This window comes from Equus przewalskii, chromosome 3 (genome assembly GCF_037783145.1).
Source record: "Equus przewalskii isolate Varuska chromosome 3, EquPr2, whole genome shotgun sequence".
NCBI classification, from domain to species: domain Eukaryota; kingdom Metazoa; phylum Chordata; class Mammalia; order Perissodactyla; family Equidae; genus Equus; species Equus przewalskii.
The window spans coordinates 117,953,719-117,972,946 of record NC_091833.1 but is presented as its reverse complement, the minus strand read 5'-3'; the positions used below and the strand labels follow the sequence as shown (position 1 = coordinate 117,972,946).

Below are 19,228 nucleotides of genomic sequence, written 5' to 3'. Positions count from 1 at the left end.
GAGGAGGAACTCAGAGGAGACAGAAGTAAAGATGCCAGAAAAAAAAGGGGCTGCTTTATAGAAAGATTCCCAGGGGACAGGGGAGTGAGAACCTGAGCAAACGAGGCCGTTCTAGAAGTCCACTTTTCCTGGTGACTCCTGTGTCGTTTCCTGGGCCCACAAATTCTCCATGTGAGTTTGAATTACTGACTTTAGTTATTTGCTTGAAAGATGTTTGTGAGGCCAAAAAAAAGCCATAAAAATATAAAATAAAAACCACAATGGGATTAGCGCCCACCCCCCCATCCCCCCCCCAAGTAAAATGACAAACAAAATAGGTTTAACTATACAGACTTAGAAAGTTTTCTTTGGAAATTTTACTTATTGGGGCATTTCTGCACTTGAGGTTGCATTTGGATTTTAAGAAAGCAAGTATGTTACGCTTACTTCCAGGACAAGCTTTCTCTCCTCCAATCAAAATTCCTTGAGGTTTTGGTGGGGTACTGACAGAGTCAAAAGATAAAGGGAACCCAGGAATGCATCTTCCCTGAGAAAGCCCATGAGGATAGAATGGACTAAACAGAGCTGCGAGCAGCAAGTGTTCTTGTGGTTGACTTTTTGTCCTTTTTTTCTTCCTGTAGGAATCTGTTTTCTCCTATTGATATTGAAAAGTACTTTAGGGGCCCCCCCGGTGGCGCAGCAGTTAAGTTCGCACGTTCCGCTTCTCAGCCGCCTGTGGTTCGCCATTTCGGATACCGGGTGCGGACATGGCACGGCTTGGCAAAAGCCATGCTGTGGTAGGCGTCCCATGTATAGATTAGAGGAAGATGGGCATGGATGTTAGCTCAGGGCCAGTCTTCCTCAGCAGAAAGAGGAGGTCTGGCAGTAGTTAGCTCAGGGCTACTCTTCCTCAAAAAAAAAAAAAAGTACTTTAGGTTTTGGATGATGTGTTTTCAGGTATGTTTAAACTGTAGTCTGATATTAAAGATCGTTTGTTTTTAGATGTAGTTTTCAGTGATGGCGGCAGGACTCCATGCTTCAATTAACGGGGAGTGGGGTGTTTCTAAGCAGAGGAGTGACATTCTCAGACACGTGTTAGAAGCTTGATTCTGCAGTAACAAAAGTGACAAAAAGGAGGCAAGCGAGAGATGCAAGGAGGCTCCCATGCATTGGGGAGAGGAGGAGCCAGATGGCTCAGGGTGACATGAGAGCGTGCAGGGGCAGAGAGCCACCTTCAGAACAGAACCCTGGGGCTGATGGACAGAGAGAGCAAGTCTGGATGACTCAGTTTCCAACTGAGCAAGAAAGTGGAACTTTTTTGTATTAATCCTTCCTATTCGGAAGAAAACAGAAGATACCACTTATACTGTGGGGTTGGAGGAGGGTGGGAGTATAGTGAGTTTGTCTTCCATCGCTTTGACATTCATGCGATAAAGGTGAAAACTCAATCCTCAAACTCAGAATCCGGTTGGGGTCAGGAGCTCACCAAGATGGCCAGACAGGAGGTGGGGGTAGTTGTGGGAGGATGCTTAGAGGCCTGTGGGAAGAAGGGGGCAGGGTCTCAAAAAGGGCCTCAGGATGAGCTGAGGAGGCAGAAGGCCAAGAGGAAGGAGACCTTGAGAGCCACTGCGAGCTAAACAGGTAAGTGGCATAATCCCGTTCACATTCTGGAAAGATCCCTGTGGGGCTGGCATGCATGGGGCCTGGCCTGGTTAGGGACTGGAGGAGAGGAAACAGCATGGAAAGGGCCCTGCAGCTGATTAGCCCAGGTTAGACCAGCACCTGATTTGGAAGGCCATAATCCCTGCAAAAATGTACCAGGAAGGGGTGTAGGAGACTCTGGGCCACCTCCCAGAGGAGGTGGCCCAGCTGAGCTGTGAGCTGAGGAGGGGGTGGTGAGTGCAGAGGGACGGAGGGCAGCAAGGGTGGGAGTAGGCCTAGTTGAAGACATAGGAGCCAATGGGAAGAGAGCAGGCACTTGGGTTAATCCTGGAGGTGCTAGGGGCCAACAAGATCACTGAAGTCATTCTGGCTGCCAAGAAGAGCATGGGGTGGAGGGTTGAGACAGAGGCAGATGTCTCACTTTGGGGGTGCTTGCTGTAATCCAAGCCTGAAATATGGAGATGGAATTTGCAGCAAGAGGGTCTTCACAGAGGACCAGGGTTGGGTCCCAGGCCCACTTGGGGAAGGTGGGTACCTACCCTGAGCCTCAGTTTCCTGTCTGTGAGATGGGCCCAGTGTGAGGACATCAGGGGCTAATTATGTCAGGTGCTTAGCACAGCTCCTGGAGCCCTCATGCCCTCAATAAAAAGTGGTGGGGACTTTAAGTCATAGGAGTATTTGGAATTCAAATGCCCCCATTTATATTCACACCCAAATCCCCAGTGTGGCTAAGAGGCCCCAGGTGCATTCCCAGTAGGAAATCCCTTGTTTTCTAGGGGAGCCCAGGGGGACTCACACAGGTTCAGAGGCCAGAGTACTGCTGCCTGCTTTGGGAGGGAGGAGGAACTCAGATTCCCCTCTGGAGTCCCTGCAGATCCTCTCCCACTGACACCCCAAACCCTGCCTGTGGGTCTCGTTGAGCCACCCCAGTGTGCTGTGGCTGCGTGGCCGTAATGGCAACCCCGAGCTCCCAGGAAAGCCCTGCTCTGGCTAGCCAACTCTTCATCACTTGAGGTGGGCATTTCATCCCCTGGTTGCCCGCTGCGGGGGCACCCTGTTCCACACCCCCACCCTGCACAGCATGTCCTCAGGGCAGGAGGCAGAGGCTGGGCCTGGGATGTTCTGGGGTCGCTGAGGACAAGGCCAAGGAGGGTGTCTCAGAGTGCATCCCTGAGAGCCAGCAGGTACTGTGCAGAAAGGGCATAAGCACAAGGAAGCAAGCTGAGGTCACCTGGTCCAGGGCACCTGGCTGAGGACACCTGGCCAACAAGGAGCACCCTAAGGGCTAAGCTGTTTTCATGAAGCAATGCCCTAGCCCCAGGGCCAGGGGCAAAGTCAATGCTGGCAGCAAGAGCTCCTGGTTGGCAAACAGGCAGGGGGAGCAAGGTGGGCAGGAGGGGACTTCCACCTTGACCTCCACCTTCATTCAACTCCAGGTGTGACTGTCCAGCTGTAGATGGTGTAGATGGTGGGGTCTCAGCAGTGGCTAGCCGGCAGGTGGGGTAGGACTGTGGTCTCTCGAGCCTCCCAGAAAGCAGAGGCTGTAGGCAGGGCAGTGAGGGCCACCGAGGCCACCAGTGGGCTCAGGCTCCCTAAGGAGGGTGAGGGGAGGAGAGCCAAACACGGAGATGGAAAGAACTAGAAGCCAGAGGGGTGAGGTATAAAAATCTGTATTTATATTACAAAGACAGAATGGTACAGCACAGTCCCTCCCGGTGAACAGGCGGGTGGGTGGCCCATCTCTCTCCAGCAAGGATCTTGTAATGCACCCACCTGGCCAGCACCAGGCCCTCTGGGCAGCCCCAGCCTCCGGCACAGAACCTGCCCTACTGCCCTAGATGTGGCCAGGGGTCAGAGTCCTGTGTGCCGGGCAGTGGGGAGAGGGCCCCAGGTTAGCTGGCCTAGAGAGGGACAAGGGTGAGGGAGTGGGGGAAGCCTGCCACATCCAGCAGATGGAGATTGTCTGGGGCAGAAAAGGGGGCCATAGTTAGGAATCCACCTGGGAAACCAGGCTTGGGCACCATGCCTCCAAGACCCCATCTGCAGAGGGGGGCCCAGGGTTCCGAGGAAGGGAAGCCTTCCTACAGCCTCCCTAGCTAGCTAGGCCTGCACCGGGGTGGTAGTCTCCTGGCATGTGGGGGCCACCTCCTAGTGAGGGTGGGAACCCAAACCTGAGCCTGGGGTTTCCAGGATCTCGGCCACCGAGTGCCACAGTGGCCCACATGGGCATGGAAGGGCACATGGACAGAGGGCACAGGCACCCCAATGGCCCTGTCCTGATCCCATTTGCTTTCTACAGACCTCACAATGCTCAGATATGTTCTTAACAATCCAGCGTTGCCTCAGCAGGGCCCTGTCTGGGTCCCTGTGGCCACCTGTGCAAATGGCAGGGAGCCAGAGGGAGGGCGGATGGATGTGTGAGTAACTCCTAGCACCAGAACCTGACCCCCAAGGACTACCCCTCACATATCTGCTGGTGGCAAGGAGGGCATCTGGGACCACAGCACCCCTGGGTGGCCAGGGAGGCCAACTCCCCAGCCCACTTGGGAACCACGGCCTGAAAAGCTATAGGCTGAGCTGCCAGGAAGTTTGACTAAGGGCCACAAGTGGCCACCTGCGTAGGATTCTGCTGGCGAGAGGTGGGAGCAGAACCTCCCCCAGGTGTTGGGGGGTGGGGCAGGGACCTGATGCTTTAAAAATTCAGCACACAGACCATCCCAGGGCCTGGTACTGTGTCTCCTGAAGCAGGCTCTCAAACACAGACATTCCCGCCATGCTCAGCTGGTGTTGGGGTGCTCGCAAGGAACGCTCAGTGGACATGCTCAAGCAGACAGGAGAAGCCCTTACTGGGCACTCCAGACCCCAGTGGAGCTGCAAGGAGATGCTGACAGAACAGTTTTCCTTGCAAACACCAACAAGCCGTTTGGACAGTCTCCCCAGCTCCATGCACTGTGTCCCTACAAGCCTGCTCTTCATCCAACATCCCGAGCCCCGTAGGGCAGGTTCTGTGCCAGAGCTTTTCCAGGGACCCCTTTCTGCCTCAGTAGGCCACCCACCCTGGGGTGTCTGTTGGCGTGACCAAAGATAAACATGAATTTTCCCCCACGATCTGGAAATTGGTTACAATGCACCAGAGAGGGAGGCAGTCACTGCTGCAGGTCAGCCCCACAGCCTGCCACCCAAATATTGCTGTATGGTCCCCAGGGACAAGGACATCGGGAACAAAAGGCCAGAATAAGCCTCCTAATGCTCAGGCCTGACCACCCAGGGTGAACAGTTGTCTTTATGAGCTGCCACTGTCTGAAATCTGGAGCCCTCGCCCCAGGCTAGGGGAGCGGGGAGGGTTCAAGCTGGGTACAGGGGAGAACGTATTTCTCTGGTTAGCAGGCCTCCAACTAGGAGGCCAGAATGCACAGCAGGTCCCTGCCAGCTGCCAGGGAGGGCAGCACTGGGGGGCCGATCACAGCCCCTCTTGCCAGGTGACAGAACCTGGCCCAGCAGTCTCTCACTCCCAGGGAGCCGTGGCTGCTGAGAGGGGCTGCCCTATGGAGAGGAGGGAAGGAGGGCACCTGCTGGGCAGGCTGGGGACGTCCCGTGAGCCACGAGGGAGATGCTGGTGGTGGTGGTCGGGGTGGGGCCAGACACGGGACACAAGGCACACTTGGACAACGGTGACAGACAGACGAGTCCCTGAGATGCTGGGTTGCTCCCACCCCTCAGCAAACAAGGACGCAACAACGGCTAGGAAAATAGAGTACAAAAATCTCCTACAGGAAATAGAGGCGGCACACACTGACGTCACTTGGCTGGGAGTCTTTAGAGCTTTTTTCTCTTTTTAAAAATGCTTCTCGTTTGTTTTTTGGGAAAAGCCTCTCTCCCAGAGCCCTGTTCTGGGCTGCTAGGCAGTGCAGCAATTTTTTTTGCTTTTTTTTTAAAAGGGAGATAAGAAAGCCCCCTGAGAACCCAGTGGCATCAACTCGCTGGCCCCCAGCACACCTCAGCCCTGCTGGGAGGAGAAGCCCCCTGCCCTGTGCAGCCTGGGCAGGTGAGCTGGGGGGGAGAAGGGGAGCCAGGCAGAGGCCAGGAGCCAGCATTAGCCCAGGTGACCCCTGACGGCCAATCACCCCAGGACATGTGCCCTGTGGGTGCTGGGATCTCTGGATCTGGTGATCGTGTGTGTGTGTGTGTGTGTGTGTGTGTGTGTGTGCACGTGTGTGTGGGTGCGTGTGCAGATGGGCATGTGTGCCTAGGCGTGTGCGTGTGTACATCTGAGGGACCTAACAGAGCAGAAGCCGCCCAGCTTGGTGTGGGGTGGCCCGGCCTGACCCCAGGAGCCCAGCCTGACCCCAGGAATCCAGCCTTGGCTCCCGACACCAGTGGGGTGCAAGGGCCCCTCTCCGCCCACCTGTCCCAGGGTGCTCACCCGAGTCCCGCCCTTCATGGATCCCTCTGTCCATGCCTCAGGAGCCTACGTGGACCGACAGATAGATGGACAGATGGATGGACGGAGAGCCACGCCTTCCTTCCTTCCTCGGTCCTGGGATCCAGGGTTGGGGTCTGAGCTCCCCGCAGTGGTCATTAAGCCCCTCACACGGCGCCCGCCGAGGTTTGCAGCAATGATATTTAATACTTCTGGAATGATTAGGAATCTGAGAACAGACCGTGGGCGGCTACGCTGGGCTCCGGGATGTGAGAGCTGGGCCCCGCCTCCCTGCAGGGGTCCCTGTCCAGCTGGGAGGGGCGGGCGGCGCGGTGGGCCCTGACCGGCAGGCGGGCGGAGGCGGGCAGCCCAGGTGGCAGCTGGAGCTTCCAGAATGGCACAGCAGTGGGCCTGTGCAGAGGCTTGCGAGGACTGGAGGGTTGACACACTTGGCCAGGCAGGCAGGCAGGCGGGCCAAGGAGCAGAGGGCACCAGGCCTACGAGAGGCTGGGGCGACCAGGCCGCCGGCAGGGGGGCCCGTAGCTGCCGTCACTGCAGCCACCACTCTGCAGGCTGTACTGGTCGTCCACGTCACTGCTGCTGCCAACACTGTCCAGCTCGCCGGGGCCAAACTCCATGCCCTCTACGTCCACTTCTGGGGAGACCCAGAACAGAGGGGATGGGGTCAAACACTGTGAGGGTGCAAGCCAGGGCTCCTTTCAAAGTCAGAGCCTGTCGCTGGGGTGCAGGGAAAGACAGGGTTCCTAGTCTGCAGATCTGTTATGAACACAGACCCCAAAGCACACTGCCCAGCCTGAGCCAGGTTCTGACCTTCACAGGGGCACATGACCTGGCCTCTGTGCCTCGCCCTCGTCATCCCATCACTTCTGCCACTGTACACAGGGTACTTGGACAGTGCCAGGGACACACTGTCCCATGGGCATCTGCTACCCACTGCTGCCATCCCCACCCCTTCCCCAGGCCACCTCCCTGGCCAGCCCCACCCTCCTAGCTTCCCACCTAGTGGCTGGATGAAGTATGTGCCCAAAGGACTGGTGAGGGCTGCCCCCATGTCCCCACCTTGCTCCGAGTCGTCTGTGGAGACTGCAGAGCCTGTGCTGTCTGTGCGCACGCGCTCCAGGCTCTGCACCGATAGCTGCTCCAGGCGCCGCTTCAGGAAGCGGTGCTCCCGCTGCAGCTGCTCCTTGATGCTCAGCGCCCGGCGGTCCTGCTCCTCCAGTTTCTGGGGGTAGGGGGAGCTGTGAGCCTGGCGGTCAGGCCCTCCCCAACACAGGGACCAGGTACTGGGGCACAGAGGCCTGGGCAGGGCACCTTTCCCATCCCCCACATGGCGTGAGCCCCAAAAGCCTGATGCACCCGCTTCTTACTCCCAAAAGGTGGTCACACTGGTGCCACCTCTCAGCCCTGTGCTCTGTATCTGCTGACCAGCTCCAAAAGGCCCACAGTCACCAGCCAGCTTGGCCAAGTAATGTGTGGGCCTGAAACCCTGGGACAGCACCACCCAGCCCTGGGCTGGTACCTCCTCCTGGAGGACAGCGCTGCCCATAGTGGCTCGTTCCTGCACACTGCGGCCTCACCCAGCCTGTGCCTGCAGCACCTCACCCTGCCCTCTCGCCTTCTCCACACCTTCCTGTGTGCTAAGACGCTGTCTGCTCTGTGAGGGCCCCAGGGCACAGGCTGTGCATCTCTCTAAGCTCCTCCCATCCTGCCTGGGAGTACCCATGCCTGTGCAGGCTCAGGGGGCCCTGCAAGGGACCCTGTGAAGGGGTTGAGAACCGCCCTGGGTGGCCCAAGTATCCCAAGACCCCAAAACTAGCAGATCTGAGTCCAAAGGCCTTGGGAACCTGCCCCGGGCAACATTTCACTCAGCCCATACCCCACTGCCAGCCCCTAGAGACCAACCCCCACCCTCCACCCCAGAAGATCCCCCCACCACTAGGCCACTTAATTCCTGTCGGCCTCACAACAATAGCATCGAAGGAACCCCCTCCCCTCCTGGCCCCACTTCTCCTCTCAGCTGCTGCCCCTTCAGAGCCCAGGGCCCCAGAGGGCGATCTGTCACCCCTTTCCACCTCCCCCAGCCTGGCACCGCTACATCCCACCCCCACCACCGACCAACAAACCCCAACATGCACCCGTGACCTCTTCAACCCTCAGCAGCTCCCGCTGCTGCACATACCCCAACCACCAGAGAGCCTAGGCGCCTGATGTGCACCTGCTGGGCAGCTCCCACCCCATCCTTGGGCCCTCTGGTCACTCCCCCAGGGCACATGGGGATAGGCTGGAGTCAGCCGAGGGAGGTGGCCAGGGCAGTGGCTAGGGATGTGGCCCTGCTCACCTTGATGTGCATCCTGGCGCGCTTCAGGAGGCTCAGTGTGGTGTGGCGGGTGCTGTCAGGGCCCAGGGGCACCAGCTGCTTGAGCTGCTCCAGGTAGAGCCTGAGTTTGGCTCGTCTGAAAGAGCCAGAAATAGAACCATCAGGCCAGGGCAGCACAGCCCATGGGGGCAATGGCAGGGGCAACAGAGAAGGCAGAGTGGTCTGGGGGAGGGGAGAAGGCAGCCAGCTGGACTCCTGCAAAGACCTGCTGAGGGTCCCTCTCTGGGGCTACCTTCCCAACTTGGCCAGCAGCGCCCCTGGCCCCTGGGGCAGCCCGGCACCCCACAGCCCTCGAGATGCCCCAGGAGAAGAAAAGGACCTGTGGCTGAGGTCTGTGTGGACCCAGCCTACCATGGCCCCCTGGAGCCTCAGAGAGCCACGGCCAGGGACTGCCTAAGAGCCCTGGCTCACCCTGCTGTCACCACCCGCCACAGTGGAATCCAGGGGGCCAGGGGGAGGGGAGACAACTGGGAGAAGGTCGGGGAGTGGAGGCGGCGCAGGGTACCGCTCAGGCTGTTTCCGGAGATCCAGGGGCCTCGGACAAGGTTCACATCCCCCACCTCACCAAGTGCAGGGTGCTTTCTGCTCACTCTCATCACCATAGAAACACAAGTCCATCCAGGCCAAGGAGGCTGTGAACCAGTCCCTCCCACCCCGAGTCGCGAATCCCTTTGGGAACTGCTTCATTCCAGATCTTGTCCCTTTGTTCATGCAGATGAATGCAGTTTTTTCACAAAACTAGAGCCATAAGACTCAGTGGCATTTGTCCACATAGGGGCCTTAGGCAAGGGGCTTTGACCGGGATCTGCCCTTGCAGAAACGCTGCCTTTCCTGGTGCATCTCATCTGGGGAGGGCAGACTGGCGGAGATCACGGAGAGGGGAGTGGCTAAAGCTCACCCCCAAAGCATACTCTGGCCACTGTGAGGGCCTGGGGCCTCGGCCACGTCCACATGATCCACGTGCCTCAGCATCCGAGGGCACCAGAGCCCCTGCAGGCTGCCGTGGTTGTTTCTGAACCGCAATGCTCTGCTTAGGCTAAGCTTTTAGGAGAAGAACTGCAAGGACAAGGGGTAGGAGGTTTTCTCTGTGTCTTTGACAACCTGCTGCCTGACTGCTGTGCTATCGCCAATGCTGGCGCATGCTCCTCCTCCAGCGAGTGCCACACTGCTGTCCCACCTCATCTCTGTTCCCTATGTCCCAAAGCCCCAGCAAGTCCACAGTCTCACTTAGCCTTAGGGACCCTGGGAGGAAAGCAGGCAGGGATTGCTATTCTCTTTGGACAGAGGGGGTACCCAAAGCCCAGGGAGGGAAGGGACAGCTGGGTGGGAGGCAGGAGCCCGTCTGCAGAGTGGTGATAACAGCCCCACCCTGCAGGAGGAGGGCTGACTGCACTGCCACCCATGGCCCTAGTCTGTCACCCATATCCACATAGTACCCCAATGACAAACCACCTCCCCAACGGGCACCCCAGCCCATCGCACTCTGGGGCCTAAAAGTTCTCCAGGTGAACCCAAGTCAGACTTTAAGAACGTCCTGGACGTGGGACGAAGGCTGTGCTTGGCCAAGGGCCACGCAGAGCTGGGGCCTGAATAGCCTGGGCTCTGGGGAGCTGCGTGTGAGGAGGCTCCAGACTGTCCCTCGATGTGGAGGATCTTCAGAGACGAGCCCCTACTCCCACAGGGACACAGGAGCTGGGGAAGGGGGCACACCGATGGGCTCCCAAACTCACACTTCCGGGTCCCAGGCCATCACTGCACGACCACTCAGAGTCCAGGGAACCTCAGCCTCCTCGCCTCTGAGGGGGTGAGCACTCCGGCCGCCCCACTGAGAATGGGGCCAGGAACTGTGGGGTGGGAGGGGCAGAGCTGCACCGAGGAGCACAGCTCTGTGCTCAAGGAGGGGCTCGCACCCCCTTCCACAATGGGCCCCACGGTCCCACCACCTGAGCTAAGTTGGAAAGCAGGGTTCCCTCGCCCACTCATTCTATAACATATGGCAATTCTTAGAATCTACCGTTTGATTACATACGCAGTACGTGAGCTCTGCGGAAAATCAGAAGATGCAAATCAACAGGAAGAAGAAAATAAACGAAAAGTACCCCCAAATACCACCACCCAGAGACAACCACATCATCATTTTAGTGTATTCTGTGTTTTCGCATCATGAATGTTAAGCGAAAAAATCAGCATACAGAACCACCTTTGTGACAAGTGACGCAATATTGTTTAAAAAAATAAAAACAGCAGACGCACACAAGAGACTCAACATGACACAATGAAGAGCAGGAAGCATGCGTCTCCAGGTGAGGCGGTTGGCAACGTTTATTTCTTTGGCTTTGTGCTCTTTTTGTTTTTGGTATTTTCCAGGTTTTCTATGCTAAAACAAACCACATATTACTTTTACAATCAGAAAAAGACACATTTGTACAAGAAAGAAAAAACATAGCTAAAAGACAAATAACAGTAGAAAAATATTTGCAATACATATAAAAGACAAACGGTTAGTATTCATGACATTTTGAGCTCATACACATCAAAAAAAAAAGAAGAATATCTTAACGGGAAAACGGGCAAAGAACACAAACAGGCAAGCTGCAGAACACAGACAGCTCTTCCAACACAGAACTGACTCCAACTCACAGTCACCCGGCAGCAGAAAACTCACTGGGAGTGACTAATTTGGGCTGAAATGAAAGGAGTGCGGGCTTCGTTGGTGGGAGAGCAACAGGACGGCAGTTCTGAAGCCACTGCAGCGATTCAAACCCTTGACCAGCATTTCTACTTCTAGGATTTTGGTCCCACAAAAACAGCCCCACAGGGATGCAGAGACTGCGTTTACCAACGTTCACTGCAGCAGCATCTGTGTTAACCAGGGGCCACACTAAGAACCCTGCAGTGTGGCCGCGTGTCCTGCACGGGCACCTGGACGAGGAGGTAGAGAGCGCAGGCACACGGGGACAGTGCTCACGCGGTGTCAGGTGAAAGGTCAAGTTAGGAAATAGCGGATACCAAGGTCCCCTTTGTATCCAAGTTAGTACCCACGTGGAGAAGGAGGAGGATGCAGGCGAGGCCTCCTAGCTGCCTAGGACAGCTGTCTCTGGAGTAGGGTACAGGGGTGGTCCATGAGCATCCATGACGTACATGAACAGACTGCTAGGACATCGGACTATACCCAAGCAATGTTTAACACTAGACAGCATATCCACCCAACCCAGGAGGGCACTCAGACAGGACTGCAAGCTGCTGGGGCCTGGGCATGTCCCTACCCTGAGTCCGTGTCCCACTCCTGTGGGGAGTGGGCATCCCCACAGCCTCCCTGGAGCTGGAGGAGGGTGCCAAGGCCCCACAGCCTGAGGCAGCGCTGGGCTCTCGGTAAACCCTTTTCTGAAGCCGCTACAGTGCCCCAGACCCTCTGCCAGTGCCTCACGGCTGTCCCCAGCATTCCTGGGAGCTTTGAAAACCCACCACTTCCCAAAGGAACTCTGTGTAGATTGAGGAGGCAGAACCTGCCTCTGGGAATCGCTGCCATTAGTCCTAACAGCAGCTCCCATCTTGAGCAGCTAGCTGCAGCCTAGTCCTTGCCACAGGCCCTGCTCCTCCTCCGAGGATCCAGAGCTCCTGCTGGGTCCCCCAGCGCTCGAAGGAATGGTAGTCCCCTTGGGGGTGGGATGAGAAGCGTAGCCCCACTCTCCCTTTTTGCTCACCTGCATTTTCTAGCCGTTGTGAGGTTTATAAAGGCCGCATGGGGCTGCATCAGGCAGAGGGGGCCAGCAGCACACAGGGAGGCCTGAGCTGCTCGGGGCAGCTGCGCTGCAGGCCTCCCCCAGAGGGATGCACCCAGGGCCTAGACCACCATCTCCACGCTGGGGAAGGGTGGGCAGGGGCCCAACTTCAGGATAGGCCCTGCCACAGCAGGGGGGTACTGAGGACCCCCTCCCCCAACACATGCAAAAGCTAAAGCCTGGAGCTGGACCCAGGGGGACCATCCTGCCAAGGAACACCTGGCTCCCATGACCCCCAGACCCCCAGGGTCACTAGCTGAGCACTGGCCCTAGCAGACCCATTGGAGCTGCTGTTTGCGAAGGGAGGAAGGGGAGGAGGCACACGGCTGGCTGAGAGCACAGGCAAGGGGAAGGCCCAAAGGCCCAAGGCGGGCACACCTCCAGCAAATGCAATGTCCAGGGCCTGCCTCCCTGGGGGCTGGCCCGGTGACCCAGCCAGGTGCTTCCTTCCTTCCTTGGGACAGCACACAGCCCTTCCTGTGGCCAGAGGCATCCGGCATCAGCATCGGGCAGTCACAGGTAGAGCCATGACCGAGGTCCCGACCAAGCAGGTCCCTGCTCCAGGCCTGTGGGCTCCTCAGGGCTGCCTACACCTGCCAATTGGCCAGCCAGGAACAGAGTCCCTTTCCCTGGGCTTGAGGGGTGTGCACAGAGATCCCAGGCTGCCCACCCATCCCACCTGTGTGTCTCAAAAGGGACCCATGAGGCCCAGCCTAAGGCGGGCTCTGAGACAAGGTTGCTGAAACCAAGGCCAGGGTCAAGGGGCAGTTAGGGGGTCAAAGGCCAGCCTTTGTCCTCCTCCACAGGCTGCCAGTCCCTTACTACCCACCCCCCTCTCAACGTCATCCCCCTTCTATCTGTCCACATTGAGGGGCTGTCCTCTCAGGCACCACCCTGAGGAAGCTGTCCCCAAAACACCCCCACACGACCGCCCAGTCTTCTGGGTCCAGGTCAATGAGGGCCACCTCTCTGGCCTGGGAGCAACTCCAGGGTCTGCCTGGCTCTCTGGGCACCTGCACTTGCCCCACCCCCACGGCCTCTCAGGAACCCCTCAAACACACAGGACCAGTCCAGGAAGTGTGGCTCCTCCAGAGAACACGGCGTTCTGTCCCTGCCCAGCGCCCGCCCAACAGAGGCCTGGATCTCAGGGGAGCGGAAGTTGGCGCTCCCGTGGGCGTAGATGTGGTGGTGGGAGGGGACAGAGAGAACTGGCCCAGCACCAAACTTCCCACAGCAGGCCAGACCCCCACACCCACACTCCAGCCCAAAAATGGAGGGAAGAACTGGCCCATTTCTCAGATGGGAGCAAAGGTCAGGAGAAAGCTACCACCCAGCATCCTTTGGGGGGTCACCCCTGGTCCTGGTATCAGGGCTTCTGCCCTCGGGGCCTCTGTACCCACCCATGGCTTCCACCAGCCCCGCTGAGATCAGCCACAAAGGCACCCATCCACAGGGGCCGAACTTGCCTGTGCCTCATCCTCACTGCAGGGCAGGTCCAAGGTTGCAGAGCCCCGTGGGCAGAGCGAGGCCTGCAGCCGGAGCAGCTAGGCCAGGACCAGCCAGAGGAGGAATCCGGAGCTGACTTGGGCTAGAGGGGAAACCATCCTTGGGCCACCATGCTGCCCTTCTCGCTTCTCACCGCAGGTCCCTGTTCCTCACAGGAGGACCCAGAGCAGACTCGGTCCTGCAGTCAGCAGGTGGGCCTGATGTGGGCTCCCCTGGGTCCTGCCCTGGGCCAGAGCTTCCCACCAGGCCCGCCATGACCTGGGACTGGCTGCCCATCCCACTGCCCCACAGACAAGACTCCAGCTCCTTGGAAGGCAGGCCCCAGGGTGCAGGGGGCCCCAGACCAAGACTGCTGAACCGTTTTGGATGGAGGCCAGCATCCCAAGGGCTAAAAGCTGCTCCCGAAGGGGCTCAGACACCCCAAAGTGGATGGATCTCCTCCTCCAGGGAGCTGACCCTCACTGACCTACAATGCAAGGGACCCTGTCCCAAGTCCCTGACCCCTACTTGGCTCTGGACCCCAGGCTGAGCTCCCAATGGCAGGGCCTGGGCCCCTGCCCCTGCCTCCCAGGCTGGAAGCCTGAGAGTAGAGCCCGGCCTCCTCCTGCAAGACTGACACTTCCCAAGACGAAGGCACAACGTGGCAGCACCATCAGCCATACCCAGGACACAGGGGGGGATGGACGCAGCATCCCCTCAGCAGAAGTGTGGGTGGGACACGTCAGAAAATTCACATGGGGGACGGGGGTGGGGGACAAGGGGTTGCTTACCTGTGCTTTTCTAGTTCATTGTGTGAAGACCTGTTTAGAGAGACAGAAAGACAGAGCTCACTCCGCTGCCCAGCCACCAGAGCACAGGAGCCAGGCTCTACTCAGGGACCTTGCAGATGGTGGGGGAGGGTCTAGGCCCCAGAATGGCCCAGGACAGGGAGGACTGGGGCAGGTCAGCAGCTGCTGACCTAAGGCTGGGGGGACCTCTCACCACATGACACGGACAGGAGACAGAGAGGTGCAGCTGTGGCCAGGGGTGCCCTGGGCTGCCCAGCTCACCTAGTGAGGCACGTGAGGGCTCTGGCCAGCAGGAGGGTCCAAGTCCCCTTCCAGCAGAAGCGGGCGAGGCCCAACAACCAGCAATGGCTGGTCCTGGGGCAGATCCACCCTGTACTCCCAAGGCTGCCCGGGCACTGAGCCACCAGCCTTTCTGCTGCCCACTCCCCAAGGCCAGCAGTGTCCTTGGAGTCACACAGGCTGCCACAAAGGGCCAACTGCAAGTGAGCACAGAAGCCAGGACTTTGGGACATGGGCGGTCCTGTCTAGACTTCCCCAGCCAGAACACCATGCCCACCCTGTCAGTTTACACACCCGCATGATCACAGCCCATCATACCAATGGGGACACTCAGGGACAGAGTGGACCCAGCTCACGAGGGATCAGCCCACAAGGGGGCCTCTGAGATGGGGATGCTTCCTGAGCCAGTGGACAGCGGGGAGACCAAGGCTGGCCCTTCCACTTCCCTCAGGCCCTGGTCTGGCAGGACTGGCCGCCCTGGGCCCGAGCTTAGCCTCTCTGGGGACAGTGGCCCCATCTGCTGCTCAAGTCCTACCCATCTGACCCCTTCAGACAGGGGCACAGGGCCCCGAGCACTGCAGTGAGCAGCACCAGAGTTGACCCTGCAGGACAGCGAGGCTGTGGGGCCAGGCTCCCAGCTCCAGGTCACCCTCTCAGTCCAGGCAGAGGCCTCCCGGGCTGCCTCAGGTGTGAGCAGAGAGCCCAGGCCACCTCGGGGCGCACACAGACCGAGCCCTGTGCCCTCCACCCCTCACTCCTTCCTGGCACTTCTGCTGATCTTTGGCTGCCTGCGCTCACTCTCTCCTGCTCCAGGAATTCAGGACTAGATGTCTCCTGTCCCCACCCCTCAGGCCAGAGTGCCTGCCCATCCTGCCTGCCTCTGCCACCGGCCATGGTTCGTGGCCCCACCACAGCGAATTTCGGCCCAAGACCTCCCCTCCTCCCACTGGGGCAGCCAGCTTCTGGGCCTCCCTGTGCAGCCTCAGGAGAGGCTCCAGACCCAGGTTCCAGGGACCTCGAGGGCTTGCTGGTCACATGGGCTGGGCAAGGAGCCTCAGAACCTCTGCCAAGGCTGGCCAGGGCCAGGAGGGGCACAGCCATCCAGCTTCCTGCCAGCCTGAACCTCAGCTGGACAGTGTGGGTCCGTAGGTCTGCTCACTTGTGAAGCAGGGAGAGGCCAGTGAGTGTCCTTTAACATAGAGAAGCCTGCCTGCCTGCCCCCTCGCAGGCTGGGCTGGACCCCGTCCTGGTGGAAGAGGGGCAGCCAGGGGACGGAGCGGGCCCAAAGTCCTTCCTGGGGCTCCTCCCCGGTCCAGATACCCATGGCAGCCTTCTAGGGAGAGTCCTCTCTCAGGTCCCAGGAGCACCCTGTCCTGGGGCCATGCTTCGTGTGGTAGCCTGGGGAGAGGTGGGACAATCCCCTGGGGTTATACTAAGCACACTCCTGGCATCGCCTGGCTAGGTCCTCACTTTAACCCCTTGAGATAGCTTCTCTTCTGTCCACTTTCCTATAGGACCTGACGCCCAGCAGGCTGGCTCTAGTCGCCTCCTGCTGAACCATTGCTCCTGAAAGTCCGTCCTAAAGCCCTGGCAACTACTGGGGCTGCTGCCCCAAATGCTGCCCTCCTGCCCCACTGCCCACCCTGCAGCCTAGGCCCAACTGTGCTAGCAGTTGCAGAGCCTTGCAGGCGTGGGGCTGCCCTGCCAAGTCAGAGCCCGGGATCCTCCAGGCCAGGACTGCCTTGAGGAGCCATCTCTGTGAGCCCTGGAGTGCCTCAGGCACTGGCGGGGTCAGGCTCTGCCCAGAGGAGCCAGCAGGGAGGTGCACCCGGGCCCGGGAGACCCTCTAGGTCCCTCCCTGGCACCCTCAAGGTCTCCATCCCGGCAGAATGTAGAAGGCCAGTGCCCCACCTCAGAACAGAAGTCCCAGAGGTGAGAGGGTGGCCCCAGACAAGGAGTTCAACCTCTCTATGCCTCAGTTTCCTCCACCCAAAAATGGAGATAAAAATAACATCTTCTTCATGGGCTTGGGTCAATATTAATTAGCACGTGCATTAAAAACTTAGTACACAGGAAGCACTTGGAGAGGCCTAACTACGGTTCTGGTGATCAGCTTTGGGGACCCCATGCCATGGGAGTGCAAGGTCACGTCCCAGAGTTTTCCATGGGTGGCTGGGCACTGGGGACAGCAAGAGCCAGCAGCAGGAGCCTGGCTAGCTCACTGAGGAGGCCTGAGGCAGTCGTACCCACCCCCCCACCCTCCGCACACTCATGTCCTTTCCCAAACTGTCCCCAGCAGGGGAGCAGGGGCTGGGACTCAGAGGCATGTCCAGCCAGGGCAGATGAGACCCAACCAATTCTTTGCCAGGCCCAGGGCGCCAAGACGTCACAGGAGATTGGTCCTTGTGCCAGCCTTTCTGTTTCCCAAGAACAGGCAGGCCACAGGAATGAGCCGCACCCTCTGCCAAGGGGCCCTGAAGCCCCCTGCAATCGCAGCTCCCAGCCTGGTGACATGGTCTGGGGCCAAAGCGGCCCCTGGGCAGTGCCAGGTGTGCTGCAGTCCTATGACAGCCAGGAGAGTGGAACCCCAAGGGAACCCTAGCTGAGGGTCCCCACACTCCACCCAGGGATGTGCATCCCAGCCGTAAGGCTTCTGCAGCCTAGATACAAGGAGGGGGGGATTGCTGGCAACAGGAGGGGCTCTTGCATAGCAGCCTGCCCCCTCTTCTGGCCCTGGTAAAAAGGGCTTCCTATCCCAAAAAAGGGGACCCCTACACTTGTCGCTGCAGTTTCACTTGTGTCAAGACGTTGGGCAGAGAGTGGTGGGCACCAAGGGAGGGCTGAGGGCCCAGGGCAGGGCCTCTGGGCACCTTCTTTGTCCAGTGACCTGGGGGTATGGGGCTCAGTCCAGAAGTAGGCTCGGCCCTTGAAGACTGTCGGAGAGATGCGGCCCACCCACCCGCGGCGAGCAGAGGTCAGGGCAGGCAGGCCCACGTTGCTCTGCACCGAGCCTCAGTTTCCCCGGATCCACGGGGTACCGGCCAGCGCCCACTGACAACTTTTTTCCTGCCCGGAGAAGTCCAGAACAACTTGGGGGCGGGGAGCGGCTGCGGGAGGAGACCCCGGGCGGCGGGCGCTGTACGCGTGGCACTGTTTACGCGAGAGGCCGAGGAGGCGCGGCCGCGGGAAGATGGCGACGGCGCGGGCGGGGCCGGCCGGGCGGGGCTGCAGCCGCGGCCCGGGCGCGCCTCCTCCTCCAGGCTGGCCGCCGGGAAGCACGGCGGCGGCCGGGTTGCGGGCCGGGGATTCGGGCCAGGGGAGGACGCTACGAAGGGGTGAGCTCAGGCCCCGGGCCGGAGGCGAGGCGAGGGGCGGCCGCGCGGGGGGCGGTACCTGTTGTTCGGGGCCTTGCGCACCAGGCCGGCCGCCTTTGTTTTCTTCCTGGCGAAGTCGCCGTCGAAAGGCAGCACCGAGGCGTAGCCGTGCTCGGCCTCTGCGGACAGACGGCGCGGTCAGCGGGCCCCCGCCCCGGCCCCGGCCCCGCCGCCGCCCGCCCGCCCGCGGCCCGGCGCACAAAGGGGCGCGGGCGCTACCTCGGTCCCTGCGCTCCAGGTACTCGGCCGCCTCCAGCAGGATCAGCAGGGAATTCAGCTCCATCCTCCCGCCCGCCCGCCCGCCCACGCGCTCCGGGACGGCGGCGGCTGCTGCCCGGCCCGCTCCGGCCGGCTCCGCTCGCCGCTCGCCCCGCGCGCCCGGCGGCCCCACTTCCCCGACTCCCGCGGACTCGCTGCGCGCTGGGCCGCCACCCTCCGCCTCAGGCCCTCAAATTGACACATAAGGGCGAGCGGCGGCCGACGCAGCCAATAGGGGCCGGCGTTGGGGCTCCGGGGGCGGGTGCTGGGGCGCGCCGGGGCCAATGGGAGCCGGCCGAACGCCTCGGGCCAGACCGAGAATGTTGACAGATGCGAAGCTCGGCTCCGATAGGCCGGCCGCGATAGTAACAATTTAGAAGCCCAAGCTTAGCAACAGCACGTGGTGGCCCGGCCCCCGCGCTCGCTGACTGGCGGCCGGCGTGCATGTTAAGTAGGCGCCGGGCGCCGATTGGCCCAGAGCGGTGTATGTAAAACAGGGCCCGCGGGCCAATGGCCGGCTGCGGGGCGCGGCCAATGAGGGCGCCGCGGCTGGACGCGTTGCCGAGAGGAAGCGAGCGCGGTGGGGCAGCCGCCGCCGGGCCCCGCGCGAGGGCCCGTTAGGGCGCCGGTGTGCGCGCCGTGCGCAGGAGCCGGGGGCCCCCGCTCCCGCTGCGACATGGCTCCGCGGGAGCCCGGGGCCTCGCGGTCTTCTCGGGGTCGCGCGTGGGGCTGCCAAACGACACCCCTCCCCGCCGGACACAGTGACCCGGAACGGCCGCGGC

The 19,228-nt window shown here is 60.1% G+C and overlaps 1 protein-coding gene across 1 annotated transcript; it reads right to left on the bottom strand.

The window, feature by feature from the left end:
- Window positions 1-3,295: 3,295 nt before the first annotated feature.
- Window positions 3,296-18,624, bottom strand: MXD4 (MAX dimerization protein 4). Its single transcript, XM_070615247.1, has 6 exons — window positions 18,408-18,624; window positions 18,208-18,307; window positions 14,518-14,547; window positions 8,421-8,535; window positions 7,142-7,304; window positions 3,296-6,716 (listed from the first exon to the last, which is right to left on the bottom strand). The coding sequence occupies exons 1-6, from the start codon at window positions 18,469-18,471 to the stop codon at window positions 6,559-6,561; spliced, it is 630 nt and encodes a 209-aa protein (XP_070471348.1). The 5' UTR covers window positions 18,472-18,624; the 3' UTR covers window positions 3,296-6,558.
- Between the last annotated feature and the right edge of the window lie 604 nt (window positions 18,625-19,228).